At 37.9% G+C, this 13,971-nt stretch overlaps 1 protein-coding gene across 1 annotated transcript; it reads right to left on the minus strand.

Annotated features, from left to right (window-relative positions):
• Positions 1 to 9,149: 9,149 nt before the first annotated feature.
• On the minus strand, positions 9,150 to 11,019 carry LOC131310797 (LOB domain-containing protein 40-like). Its single transcript, XM_058338004.1, has 2 exons — positions 10,736 to 11,019; positions 9,150 to 10,099 (listed from the first exon to the last, which is right to left on the minus strand). Exons 1-2 carry the CDS (start codon positions 10,923 to 10,925, stop codon positions 9,516 to 9,518), a joined length of 774 nt encoding a protein of 257 aa, XP_058193987.1. The 5' UTR covers positions 10,926 to 11,019; the 3' UTR covers positions 9,150 to 9,515.
• Positions 11,020 to 13,971: the final 2,952 nt, after the last annotated feature.

The following is a 13,971-nucleotide window of genomic DNA, read 5'->3' on the forward strand; positions in this document are numbered from 1 at the left end:
ATTAAAGGTCACTTTCAGAAGCTATACTCACCCCCTCAAAGCAGGAATTTGGTTGATAGATTGCATTGTTAGAACCAATGGTAACACCGGAGATGAATTTGGCTTTTACCCAACCAGTGACACAAGAGGAAATAAAGGCGGCTGCTTTTCAAATGGGCCCTCTGAAGGCTCCTGGATCAGATGGTTTCCTGGGCTTATTTTACCAAAAGTATTGGCATGTGGTGGGAGATGATGTCTTCAAGGCAGCAAGGAATTTTTTTGAGGGTGGATATCTGTTGAAGGAAATGAACCACACTAATGTGACTCTAATTCCCAAGGTGGTGAACCCTGAGACTATGAGTCATTTCAGACCCATTAGTCTTTGTCGATTCAACTACAAAATCTTCTCAAAAGTCATGGCAAATCGTATGCAAATGTTCATGCACATCATTATCACGGAGCAGCAATCTGCATTCATTCTTGGAAGACAAATTCATGACAACATCATAGTGGCCCATGAAGTATTTCAATACCTCAAGCATAAGAAGGTTGGGAGTAAAGGGAATGTGGCTGTGAAGTTGGATTTGAATAAGGCTTATTACAGTATCTGTTGGGACTTTCTCCTTAAAGTGATGGAATGAATGGGATTCAGCACTGTGTGGATTGGGTGGATTAAAGAGTGCGTCTGTTTTGTTAAATACTCTGTCACTGCGAATGGAGAACAGGTGTGTAATACCATTCCCAACAGAGGGTTACGTCAAGGTGATCCGCTCTCTCCTTATCTCTTTCTAATAGCATCTAATGTCTTGTCTATTCTCATTAACAAGGCGGTTACCAAGAAATCTTTGGTGGGAGTTTGAATGAGGAGGAAGTGTCCAATGGTTTCACATTTACTATTTGCCGATGACTCTCTGGTGTTTCTAGAAGCTAATACCAAGTGCTGCAGCAATTTTAAGGAACTGGTGATGTGCTTTAGCGAGGCATCTGGTCTATCCATTAATTTTCACAAGTCCAGTCTCTTTTTCTCTCCAAATACCCCCACAGATGTGAGAAAGGACATTAAGAATATTTTTGGAATGGAGGAGATGGTGGAAGGGGCCAAGTATTTGGGGTTACTTATGTTTTGGGGGAGATCTAAGCGGGAAGCTTTGGGATTCATTAAAGATAAAATCACGGGTAAGATTCAAGGGCGGAATAGGAAAACACTACCACAAGCTAGCAAGGAGATCTTGATTAAATCAGTGGTGCAAGCTACTCCAATGTATCCAATGATGTGTTTCAAAATGCCAGCCTCCTTATGTGTTAATCTTAACTCTATCATTGGAAAGTTTTGGTGGGAAAACGGAAACGGGGGTGGGAAAATCCACTGGGGGGCGTGGGACAAGCTAACAGAGGCTAAAGGGAATGGTGGTATGGGGTTTCGCGATTTTGAGGCTTTCAATGATGCCTTGCTTGCTAAACAATACTGGAGATTGTTGAATAATCCAAATGCTTTCTGGGCTCAGGTGCTAAAAGGAATTTATTTCCCTAATACATCTTGCATGAAAGCTGGAAGGGGGGCCTCCCCTTTGTGGTTATGGAGTAGCCTTCTAGTGGGGAGAAATCTTCTTGAGGACGGAATGAGATGGAATGTGGGAAATGGGAACAGTATCAACTTTTGGGGTGATCACTGGATACCCAATTGGGGAGATGGTAAGCCTTCGTCAGTTCCAACAACAGACTGCCTAGGTGCCAAAGTTTCTGACTTCATCAAAGGGCCAGCCAACGTTTAGGATGTGGGGAAATTGAGAAGCTGTGTGTTAGAAGAGGAGATTGATGCCATTGTCAAAATACCAGTGAGTGTTACAGGGGGAGAGGATAAAATCATCTGGAAACACTCTAAGAATGAAGCTTACTCTGTCAAGTCAGGATACATGCAAGCTTTCAAGACGAAGAACAAGTCCAAGACTAATCGACCCTCCTGCTCTCGCCACCCTCCTAGCAAAATTTTGGGCAAAGATTTAGGCTAGTCCGACAATTCCTAAGGTACGAAATTTCATCTGGCGAATAGCTCAAAATTGGGTAGCTTGCAAAGAGAATTTATGGAAAAAGAAGTGTGCTAAATCACGCCAATGTCCTGTATGTGAGATGGAACCAGAAACGATTGAACATATTTTATTTAGGTGCCCTTGGACAGAGCCTATATGGTTTGGTTGTGGGCTGTCTATCTGGATCAGAGGTTGCCCAATTGCTTCTGTGGATAGATGGTTGGAAGATCTATTGTGTGGGGAACTAGCAAAGGAATCAAGTCCAGAACAGGTGGGCTATATTTTTCAAGTGTGTTGGGCAATATGGAACGGCAGAAACGAGTATGTGTTCAATGGAGTTAAGCCAATCCCAGAGAAAGTTGTCAGCATAGCAAAAAGTGCAAACATGGATTACTTACAAGCTACTTTCGAGGGGGAAAAGAAGCAAGTTACGAAACCCAACAGAATCAGGAATTGGTTACCTCCTCCACCTTCTTTCATTAAATTCAATTGTGATGGTGCTTTTTCCTCTTCCCGCAGCCTAGCTACCTTTGGTTGCTTAGCCAGAGACAGTGGTTGAGGGATGCAATACTATAGATCAGGCAGAATTATGGCGTCCTTAGCGTTGATGACTGAAGCCTGGGCTTTACGCATAACATGTGGGATGGCTGTGGATTTGGGGATCGAAAATGCGGTGTTTGAAGCTGACTGTCGAATTGTAATTGATTGCCTAAATAACAAGATTGAGCACAGCCCGTGGGAAATAGCGGCAGTAGTGACGGACATCAAGCACTGGGCCTCACAAAGGAATTGGACTTTCTCCTGGGTTTGTCGAGAGCAGAACTCTGCGGCTCACTGGATCGCTACAAATTTCTTAAATAGAGATTTTAGTTTTAATCCTGGTTGTATTCCACCTGGGCTGGATCACCATGTTAGGAAGGAAAGGCCAGTTTGATTTTGTAATCGTTGTTTGACTTATCAAAAAAAAAATCATATGGATACCATTTGTCGCCCTATCTGGCCCACTGAATTTGTCAGCCAAAGGATCTACTGTAATTAAGGTTAATACGAGTCATAATCCTATCAGCCAAAGGATCTACAGTATCTTATGTACAATTTGGTTTAAAATTGTGATGATCAATTGCCACGTAATGGCAATGTTTACAACGGAGTTCGAAAACAAATTTTGATTGTGTATATTCGCACCTCTACGCAAAAATTTTGTGTTCGTCTTTGATTATGCATACATCTAAGATACTCCCTTCGTCCTCTTTTAAAAGTCCTACTTCGTAAATTCAACTTTTTATGGAGACATCATCATTATGCTCCAAAAGTTATAACTTTTCCTATCTACTCTCTATGGACTCATTATTATTACATTTTTACTCACTAATTTTTCAAAATGAAATCTAAGGGCAAAATGAAAAATATATAAACTTTTACCCACTAATTTTACAAAATGGACACTTATTAAAGAACAGCTCAAAATAGAATACCTGAACTCTTCAAAAGGGACGGTGAGAGTCCTAACTATACAAAAATGGATTTCGTTGGATTGTGGTCAATGTTTTTTGTTTGACCGTACAATCAAAACTTGCAAAGTCTACATATAGGCCCCGTTTGATAAACTTATTAGTCCTTAGGATTTGACTACCAATTCCATGGGACTATCAATCATTTGTTTGGTAATCCAAAATGGGTTAGGATTGTTAGTCCAAAGGACTACTAAGGTGGGTTTAGGAGGTATTATGATTACCTTGGGGAAGATGGTATTACCAATCCTAACCCAACCCAACCCATTCTTATTACCAACTCATTCTCATTACAAATTCTTTCTATTAATCCAATCCCATCATCTAATCTCATCTCAAACAAACATGATATTAATATTCCTATCATCTAATCTCATCTCAAACAAACAGACTCATTACTAATCCCTTTGATCATTACCAATCCCTTCTCATTATCAATCACAATCACAATCATAATCACATCTCTTTACGAATCTCACACATCTATTACTATTATCAAACGATACCATATATTCTTCAGTACTCTTCACTGTTCAGGATTCATATATATATATATATATATATATATCTCTCTCTCTCTCTCTCTCTCTCTCTCTCTCTCTTTCTCTCTCTCTCATATGGTGTCTTTCCTTGGAGAAATATAGATGTCTAGAATTTCCGATGAACACATCAAACAATATCATATAGGAAATTTTTTACAAATGGTCCCTTTAGTTTCACTCTTGCCTAGTTCGTCCCTCTAGTTTCAATTGTAACAATCCTAACCCTCAATTTTGTTTGACGTCTCAAAGAGGCGAAATTGTTCACGACAGCTACTATACAAATAGACCGAGGTGTATTTATTTTCAATGGTATTAGAACTGTAGCTCATATGTTAAGTATGAAGTGATACTAAGAAGTTCTAGAAAGAAGGCTAGATGCCGGAGTGTAGCGAAGCGAAGCGCTACGAGTGGAGTGGAGCGACGGCATTTGGCCCATCGTCGATGATCCAGTGAAAATAGATTGGGCCTTCGGCCCAGGTGTTCCGTAATTGGGGGGTGCGGGGGGCAACGCCTCCTACGGTACGGTACAGTTTGTATAGGGGTACTTTTGGGATACAGACCAAATACCATATTAGGGTTAGAATAGAGTAGTTATAAATATTCTATGTTATAAACCCTATTCCATACTGTGATAATAAAGAACAGCAGTCGCTTTCGCTCCCGTGGACGTACCCGGTTTTGGGGAACCAAGTATATCTCTGTGTTGATTCTTTACTGTTTTATACTCGTAAATCGTATGCGTGTGTGTGACGATCCTAACAAATGACAAACTGGGCAATTGTAACAATCCTAGCTCTGGCTTGTTGGCTAAAAAGTCCAATTTGCCCTTGAAAATGGTGGATAACGACACATTCGTTTGTTTATGCGGTTGCCCAATAAAAAAAATTTAATTAATAGCTTGTGGGGGACACATATAATCCTCAGATGGATAGAACCACAAGTTGCATAAAATGAAGAATCATAAAAGCACAATGCATGAAAGTTTAAATGGAGAGGACAAATACAACCTCCACAACAGAAAGAAGAAGGAAAAAAAAAAAAAAGCCCTCTTGTGGGAAAGGTTCGAACATGTGAACTTCTTAAGGGAGTCCAGATAAAAACAAAAATCTAAATGGAGCCCTTGCATTGGCCATTGGCTAGGGGCAGTGGTGGACGTAGGACATGTGACTAACACAGGTTCGAATCACGTGTGTTTTTATATTGCTAATTAAAAATGTATTGTATAAGTATATATTGCTACTCGCGAGGTCCGAAGAAGAGGCGATAGTGTGTGTACGTATTTGCGCAATCACCGTTTAATTTTATACATGCAGCCTAAAAAGTGATTGAAAACTTAGAATTTTGGAAATTTTTACCCTACACATGAAAAAAAATTTCAACTCAAAGGACTTGCAGGGCTAATCCCATAGAATTTCTCCTAATTAAACTAAAGATTAATACAAAATGCGAGGATATATATTTGGAGTATTGCCCGACCAGGGCTCCCGCTGGCTAGGGGTAAACAATTATTTGTTGAGATCAAGTTATGTGACATGATTGGGCATCGTAGGTAGTAAAAGTAAATTAAAGCATTAGAAACTTTTATGAAGAAATTGTATTTATTCCTAAAATGAGATGAGGTGGCACTTTGAAGACTACTTGTGGGGAGTTCTTGTTTTATTTTATTTTGCAATATATATTGGCAGATGGTATCTCTTGTGTTCACATTAGTGGCTCACTCATGTATTCTATTCACTTGGATATGGTAGGGTTTCAACGTATAAATACCATATATGTGTGTGTGTGTGTGTGTGTGTGTGTGGACGAATTTTCGTTTGATGGATTATAAAAAAGAAAACAGGTGAGCGAGGTGGAGGAGAATTGCATTTTCTCATGACTTTTTGGGAATAAAAAGTAAAAACAACAATTCAGGAAAAAAAATGAAAAAGATTTAATCAAATGGTGACTAGAGATGTATATACTATATATGAGTTGGGTAAATAAACCTGAAAATACCGGAAAGAACAGAGAGAAATTATGACGAAATATATGCTAGACGCGTGAGTCCTTTTTTTGATACCATGGTATAGTATTTAAATGAATGTTGAGATCCATGGCCCAAGGGAGTGTGGCATGCACAAGCACAAGCAAAATCCAAATTGTATTCCATCTTCGTTCGTAAGAGAACAGGGAATATAAAACAAATAAAAGCACATTAATATAAACAGCTAGGTTTATATTATTAGTAGTATTAATGAATCCACTCAATGTACCAGCTCCATTGCCATTTGGGCATCTTTTGTTTTTAATTAATTAGTCGTAAACTGCTTTCAAACTTAGCTGGACCACCGAGCAAAAGGAACAATATATATTTATATCAGCTATGAGTACGAAGGTCCAAGATCAATGAACTTCCCATTTGAATATATATATATATATATATATATATATATATATATATTAAGCTTATACATGAAGAAAGGTTTATTATAGAGAAAGTCTACAATACACACCCCTTAAAAGGATGTACCATATGCACCTATTTTGTGATTCATTCATAACATTTTAGAGTGTTTCGTAACTTTTGTTCTAGAATTCATAACTTTTCAACAATACGATTCGTAACGTTTTCATTATGATTCATAACATTTTGGTGTATCTCGTAACCTTTATATGATTCGTAACTTTTTAGCAATACGATTTGTAACATTTTCTCTATAATTCATAACATTTTGAAGGGTGCATATGATACACACTCAAATAAGGGATGTGTATTGTAATCTTTCCCTTTATTATTATATATATATCAATACAAATGCTATTTAATTAGTCAATGATAAAGTAGTTGATTTGACTTCTTCTTTTTTCCATTTAAGTATTCGGAAATTCTAGGACCACACCCACTTGCACACCCATATACACACTCACACATACAAGTGTGTGGGCCTCACACACACTGCAGTGTGTAGTGTGTGTGGGGCCCACACACTTGTGTGTGTGGGTGTATATATGGGTGTGCAAGTGGGTGTGGAGGTAGCACAACTCTTAAGTATTTGACGTGTGGTAGGCTTGTGTCATGTGGTAATAAACAAGAAGTAGATCTAAAAAAGGAGAAACTAGATTTTAGGTATGAAATGATCACACCTTATGTCATGCTGATGTAGTATTACTGATGCATTTATGTTTTACAGATTGAGTACGAGAGGAGCCGAAGGCCCAGGAGTGCCAAACGATGAAATATGTCATCTTTGGCACCAAAGATGGATGGTATTGTCAATACTGCCAATTTTATTCAAGTGATTAATTGCACGAAAAAGGACACAAGTTTAATTCAATGGTGCCCAAAACAAAATTTAAGATTGTGCAAAATAGCACATGAACTAACATCACTATTATTTAAACTTTTGATCGACCTTGTAATAAGTTAGTAAAAAAATAACATTGATTAAAAAAACAACAAAAACTCGCATCAAGTGATCATCTTTTACCCTCAATATTTGTCTGGATCCAATTTTAGCTCACACCTCGTTGGGACTATATGGAACTTTTGCAGTACTTTTTTTAAGTTCAAAATCCTCCCCACAGCCAAAGCCAAAGTTGATCTCTCTCTCTCTCTCATCCGAAATTCGTGGCGCATTAGACAACCACCATGTTATGTACTGTCCAGCAACAAAGCAGATGAAACTCCAAAAGATAGAATCCAAACAAACAGGGCCGTTGATGAACAGCAGCTGCCAAAAACCCACACACATCCTCTCGCTGCATGCTCTTCACGTGTACTTACGCATTCAAAAACCAGCAGATCACACCTAACTCTCCCTGCTGCAGTTAGTGCAGTAGCAGGCTTTTTCTCTCTCTTCCAAATAAGTAGCATCAAAATGGGATAGGAATAGTTAATACGATTCCTATCCCATTTCCGGCTCTATCCAGCTCGTCATAACTCTACTCTTATTTTAACTTCCACAAAAGAAAAATGGATACCTCATTGCATCATTCTTACGAATTTTCGATATATTCTCAACGTAGTGGGGCCTCCGCAACCCCACAGGCGGCCTGCTGCATGTGCCTTCGAAACGGGATTCATCCTGATCTCTAAAATTTTATCCGAATCGTACGAGATAAAAAAAAAAAGATCAATTGATGTTTAAAATTATTAGATTTTTAAGAGAGTTCCAATTTAAAATCAATTAATAATAGATGAAGTAACCTCTAAATTTTATTAATCAAACTTGAGTAGTTTAAATAACCGATGGGGAACAAGTCTAACAAAAGTATCTCTATTACAAATCAAGTTGATCAAACGGCAACAACTACATGATAAAATGGAGTATATGTTTGAGTGCATTTTGTAGTTGGTAGTGAGACAATGCCAAAACTATTTTTGTTAGTATCAAAACTTTAGTGCGTAAAAAGCATTGTACACTGCACATAGTATAAGTCTTTTGTGCATTAAAATTTTAGTACTAACACAAATAGTTTTGATATTATCGTTACCCATACTAATTTCCACCTGGCCTACTTGTGGAACTATGTACCGTACATCATACGGATCATACATTTGATTCGAAATGACACTTGTTGTGAAGGCACAACAGCCCCCTACCAATGTACTGTGCATGATGTTTTCAATAAAAACGTACAACCAACCTTATTGATTTCATTGACGATGTTCATTTTATTAATGTCGTAAAGTAATATATGTAAAATAAATTGGACTTGACATCTTACAAAATTAATAAGTAGATTTGTGGGCTTATAAACATGTTTATCCGTAATTTACTATGAAAATCATTTATGTGTGGTATGCAATTTTCTTTTGTACACTAATGACCAATTAGTACTGATAATATTTCTTTTTACATTGGACGAGTTCACTAAAATAAGCTAATCCCTCCGTCTCATTTTGTTTGTCCACTTTCGTTATTCGCATCGTTCTTTATCTCAATCTATAATATTTTTCATAATTTTGAAAACTTTGAATTATAAACCTAATCGAGAACTATCAAATAAGATCCATATTATTTATTTTTAGAAATTCATATCGGAAAATATAAGCGATTGAAAACTAATACGAATGTTAAAAGAGGACAAAGAAAAAGGGACGGAGAGAGTATTTCAATCACGTGAGGCTGGAATTTACTGCATTAATGCATCATCATAAGGTCCATCCCTTATCTAAAGTTCCATAATAATTGGAATTGACCGACCATAGATCCAATCACACCACTTTCATACACACGTTGGCTCCACATATGAAGCTCATGTGTATATGAGAGGGGCGTGGTCGGATATGAATTCGGTGTGTGTGTACATATCATTCCTCCAACACTATTTCAAAAACCCAACTCCAAAAGAACAACATCAAAAACAACAAAAAAACAGGACTAAAACTTTAAATCGAATCCAAAACAGTTCCATGGCAGCAACAACTTGATCTTACGAATTACCCCCAAAAAAAAAAAAATCCCAACTTGATCTTACGCGTCACCATCAGAGACGTCAATGACTGTCTGCTGCTCTTTCACCGGAGGCAGGTGGTTAAGCAACACCGGATTGCAACTCAAACAAAGCTCCAATTCCACCTCACTCTCCACAACTTGGCACTCGTACTTCACAACCCGATTCGCCAGCGAGGCCTCAACGGTTTCAGCCGAGAACAAGGTGGACGAGTCATGACTCGGATCCACATCCCTCTCCTCCGGGTAATTACCCGCCCGCCCAGATATCGAGAACCGGGTCGACTCGGCCATCACCTCGTCGACTGACGCGTGCCGGCTCTTGGTACGGCCGCGTCCACCCGAGCGCTTGAACCGGGTCTGGGTCTGAACCCGGTGGATCTCATTGGAGCCCTTGGTGAGGTGGCGTATGTCGCACCCCTTGAAAGGCATACTTGGCTGAGCCGCCGTCAATTCATTGACTTGTTTGAGAGTAGAGCCACTGAGGACCGAGTCGACGGCGGCTTGGCATTTGTCCCAATTGTTGGAGCACAATAATCCGACTGAACCGGATACCGGGTTGATGATCCGTCCACATGCGTCGTATAGCAGTGACCGAAAAATAGCTGTCAATTTATCACGAAGACAACATAGAAGAACCAAAACATCAACACAATACTTCCCCAAAAAACAAAAACAAAACATCAACACAATGTAGTATATTCAATTTTTGTACATATCGATTGAAACTGTGAGGTGTTTTTTTAGGTGTCTAATTAATTGTTCACGGAACCACTTTGTGTATATATACACACACATCACATTTGTATATTATCTTGATGTAACGTTATACATAGTAAAATTCGAACTTGAACTTGTCGAAGAAACCAAACTAACAAGGTAAAAAAAATCAACAATTTTAAAAAAATCAATTTAAATTTTGAAGTTTTTTTCCTCATATAAACCAATAAAGTCATTTTATCAACTCTACCGTTGATGGGTTCTGTTGGCCAAGTAAAGTGTCACATCTAATTTTCCCCAAATCTAATAAATGGGACATCAGCTCACGCGTACAAATAGCTCTACACCTCAATTCTCGTGCAATTTCAGCAGCGAATTGCACTAGGAAGAGTGGTGACTTTGGCCGGTAAAAATCTTTTTTTTGTGATTTCTATGACTGAAATTATAAGAAACAGAGTATAGCATTTTCGATACAGATGATAAGAAGTTAATAAATGGACATATACATACGTGATACGTACCAGGGCGGAGGTGGTCGGGGCCAGCATTGATGAGGTTGAGGAGGCCGGCGCGGCCGTAGAATTTGGCGAGGAAGATGGTGGCGTTAGATTGAGAATCGGAGGATTTGATCCAGTGAAGGCAGGGTCTGAAACAGCAGTCGTCGCTGCATCCTTTCCGGAGGACTCTGCAGGCGTTACAGCTTGTCCTCATCGATCAGCTTTCTGTTTCTTTCTTCCTTAACAGTTAACACACACGCACAGAGAGAGAGAGAGAGAGAGGGAGAGAGTTAGTTTTGTAGATTAATAATAAGACGGAGGTTAGGAAGTGGGGTATTTAAAGTGGTTGGTGGAAGAGGGGATTTTGGAGGAAATTATGGAATGAGCGCAGTCGTTTCCTGTTTCCTCAAAGGGCAGTACTGGTGGTGAATTAATTTTAAAGAAAATTTGCTTGCAGCCCTGCTAGGCACGCACAGGGAGTCCCTACCATAGATATGGATACCGTCCCGTACCGGCCGGTACGTACCGTTTTGACGAAGAACCGGTACCCTAACCCCCCAATTTCGTTCCGGTCTCAATACCGGCCGGTACCGGACTTTTCGGGAAATACCCGGATACCGGCCTTTCCGGCCGAAATTTTGCAGAGTTTTTTTTTTTATATACTTTTTCTGGTCCCAAAAAAACCAAAAAAAAAAAAAAAACATTTCAGGCCAAAAAAAATAAAGAAACGTTTTTAAAATTAAAAAAAAAACGTTTCAGGCCAAAAAAAATAAAGAAACGTTTTTAAAAATTTTAGCAAAACACGGGCTTAACCATAGTACGTGCGCGAGGCTTAGATCCCGGATTTGCACCCCCCCTGCGCACGAATAACCCGTGACGCGCACCCGATTAATTGGTTTCCGAATCAGTTTTTCCAAATTGCCTTCGGCCACGGCACATTTTCCCGAGCGCGCGAGACCTCTTATTGGGTTCTCATTCATAAGTTCACTAGTGTGCAAAGTCATTTAAAGTGGAAAAGAATTTTGTAACTAAGCAATGTGGGACTAGAAAATCTCTAGTTGAGATATTTTATGATGAATTGTATGATATGGGGGATTTTTTTGAATTATAATTACATATAATTATTATATATATTGTAGTTGCGGTAAATCCGAAACGGTACCCGGTACCTGACCGGTACCGGTACGTACCGTACCAATAGAAAAACCGGTACCCTGTCCGAAACGGTATTCAGAACTATGGTCCCTACCCGCCCGATCCACTTGGGGCCTCCCTGTCTATCAAGGTTTTTTTTTTCTTTTATTTGTTAATTTTGTGCCTTACTTTTTTTAGTTATACGATTTGTTTCGTCAGGACGAATTGAAAAAGCAAAAAATATGACTTTTATGGAGTAAAATATTTTGAGAAATAATTACTTTTTAGTAACAAAAGTAAAAAAAGTTAGCTTATTTGGCTTAACATTAGATGTTTTTAAAAATATTTGGAAAAAATAAAAAAAAAATTATTTTTCTGATTCCTCTCATCGATACAAATCAATAATCCACAAATGTTAGGCGCAAAACTATTGAATGCAATTTTTTTTTTTTGAATAAGGACAAAACCTCAAAAAAAAAAAAAGTGCTAAAAGTTAAGCTGAATGGGGTCTAAATTCTTTTCGCCGGTGGTGAAAATTGCCACCCATTGTGGTTCCCACCATGTGTTTATTGTTATAATTCGAACCGTTCGTCTTGTAAAACCCATAGTGTTGTATATTCACACAAAAAATCTGCTTGATTGAACATCGATAAATTAATCAAAAGCTGAATTTTAATTTATAAAATGGTCGGTCTGTTCCTATCAAGTTAAACTGTCTCTGATTATCCGTTTTATAAGCAAAATTTTTAGGGGAAATTATACTTTGCCCCCTTAAACTATCACCCGGCCACACTTTGCCCCCTCCAACTACTCAATCAAACACTTAACCCCCCTTAACTATTATTTCCCTGCCACCCTAACCCTTCCGTTTGTTGTCTGTTAGGGTTTTGGATGGAAAAATTTTCCAGGCCATTATTTTTGAAACCCAAGGACAAAATTACCCTTTCCTTCTCTTTCTAGCATACACAACCATCTCAAAGATGAAATTTTTCAGACTTTACACAAACCCATCTCTCTCTCTCTCTCTCCATTGACCAGTTCATTTTCTTCTTCCCTTAGCGGAATACAATTCCAATCCATACCTTCTTTTTTTTTTTTTATAAAATTCGATTTTTGGTTAAAAAATTAAGTGTTCCAAATTTCGATCCGTTTGAATAGGTGGAAATTTTTAGTTTTCTGATCATGTTATCCTAAATGGTCATAATTAAATTTTGACTATAGGGCTCTCGTTGATTAGCCCTAAGAGATATTTGATTCTACGACTTTCTTAAGATTAATCAACGAGAGCCCTATAGTCAAAATTTAATTATGACCATTTAGGATAAAATGATCAGAAAACTAAAATCTTTCCACCGATTCAAACGGATTGAAATTTGGAACACTTAATTTTTTAACCTCTTTAGACAGTTTATATATTAAAAAATATGGTTATAAAATGAAGTGTTCCAAATTTCAATCCGTTTGAACAGGTGGAAATATTTTAGTTTTTCGATCATTTTATCCTAAATGGTCATAATTAAATTTTGATTCTAGGGCTCTCGTTGATTAACCTTAAGAAAGTCGTAGAATCAAATATCTCTTAGGGCTAATCAACGAGAGCCCTAGAGTCAAAATTTAACTATGATCATTTAGGATAAAATGATCAGAAAACTAAAATTTTTCTACCGGTTCAAACAGATTTAAATTTGGAGCACTTAATTTTTTTTCCTTTTTAGACAGTTTATATATTAAAATACAGGGTTAAAAAATTAAGTGTTCCAAATTTCAATCCGTTTGAACCGGTGAAAAGATTTTAGTTTTTTGATCATTTTTATCCTAAATGGTCATAATTAAATTTTGACTTTAAGGCTCTCGTTAATTAACCCTAAGAAAGTCGTAGAATCAAATATCTCTTAGGGTTAATCAACGAGAGCCTTAGAGTCAAAATTAATTATGACCATTTAGGATAAAATGATCAGAAAACGAAAATCTTTCCACCGGTTCAAACGGATTGAAATTCGGAACACTTAATTTTTTAACAAAAACTGAATTTTATAAATAAAAAAATTGGTATGGACTGGAATTGTAGCTTTTAGGGTTGGGGAAATCGTATTGTGCGTTGGGGAAATCTGTAGGAGTATCGTGTA

This window comes from Rhododendron vialii, chromosome 12a (genome assembly GCF_030253575.1).
Source record: "Rhododendron vialii isolate Sample 1 chromosome 12a, ASM3025357v1".
Taxonomy (NCBI): domain Eukaryota; kingdom Viridiplantae; phylum Streptophyta; class Magnoliopsida; order Ericales; family Ericaceae; genus Rhododendron; species Rhododendron vialii.

What these genes read in the sequence shown, in the direction of transcription:
- LOC131310797 (XM_058338004.1), bottom strand. Translation starts at nt 10,925, where the DNA reads ATGAGGACAAGCTGTAACGCCTGCAGAGTCCTCCGGAAAGGATGCAGC. An exon ending in CCCCGACCACCTCCGCCCTG is followed by an intron (nt 10,100 to 10,735) that starts GTACGTATCACG and finishes ATAAATTGACAG; the next exon opens with CTATTTTTCGGTCACTGCTA.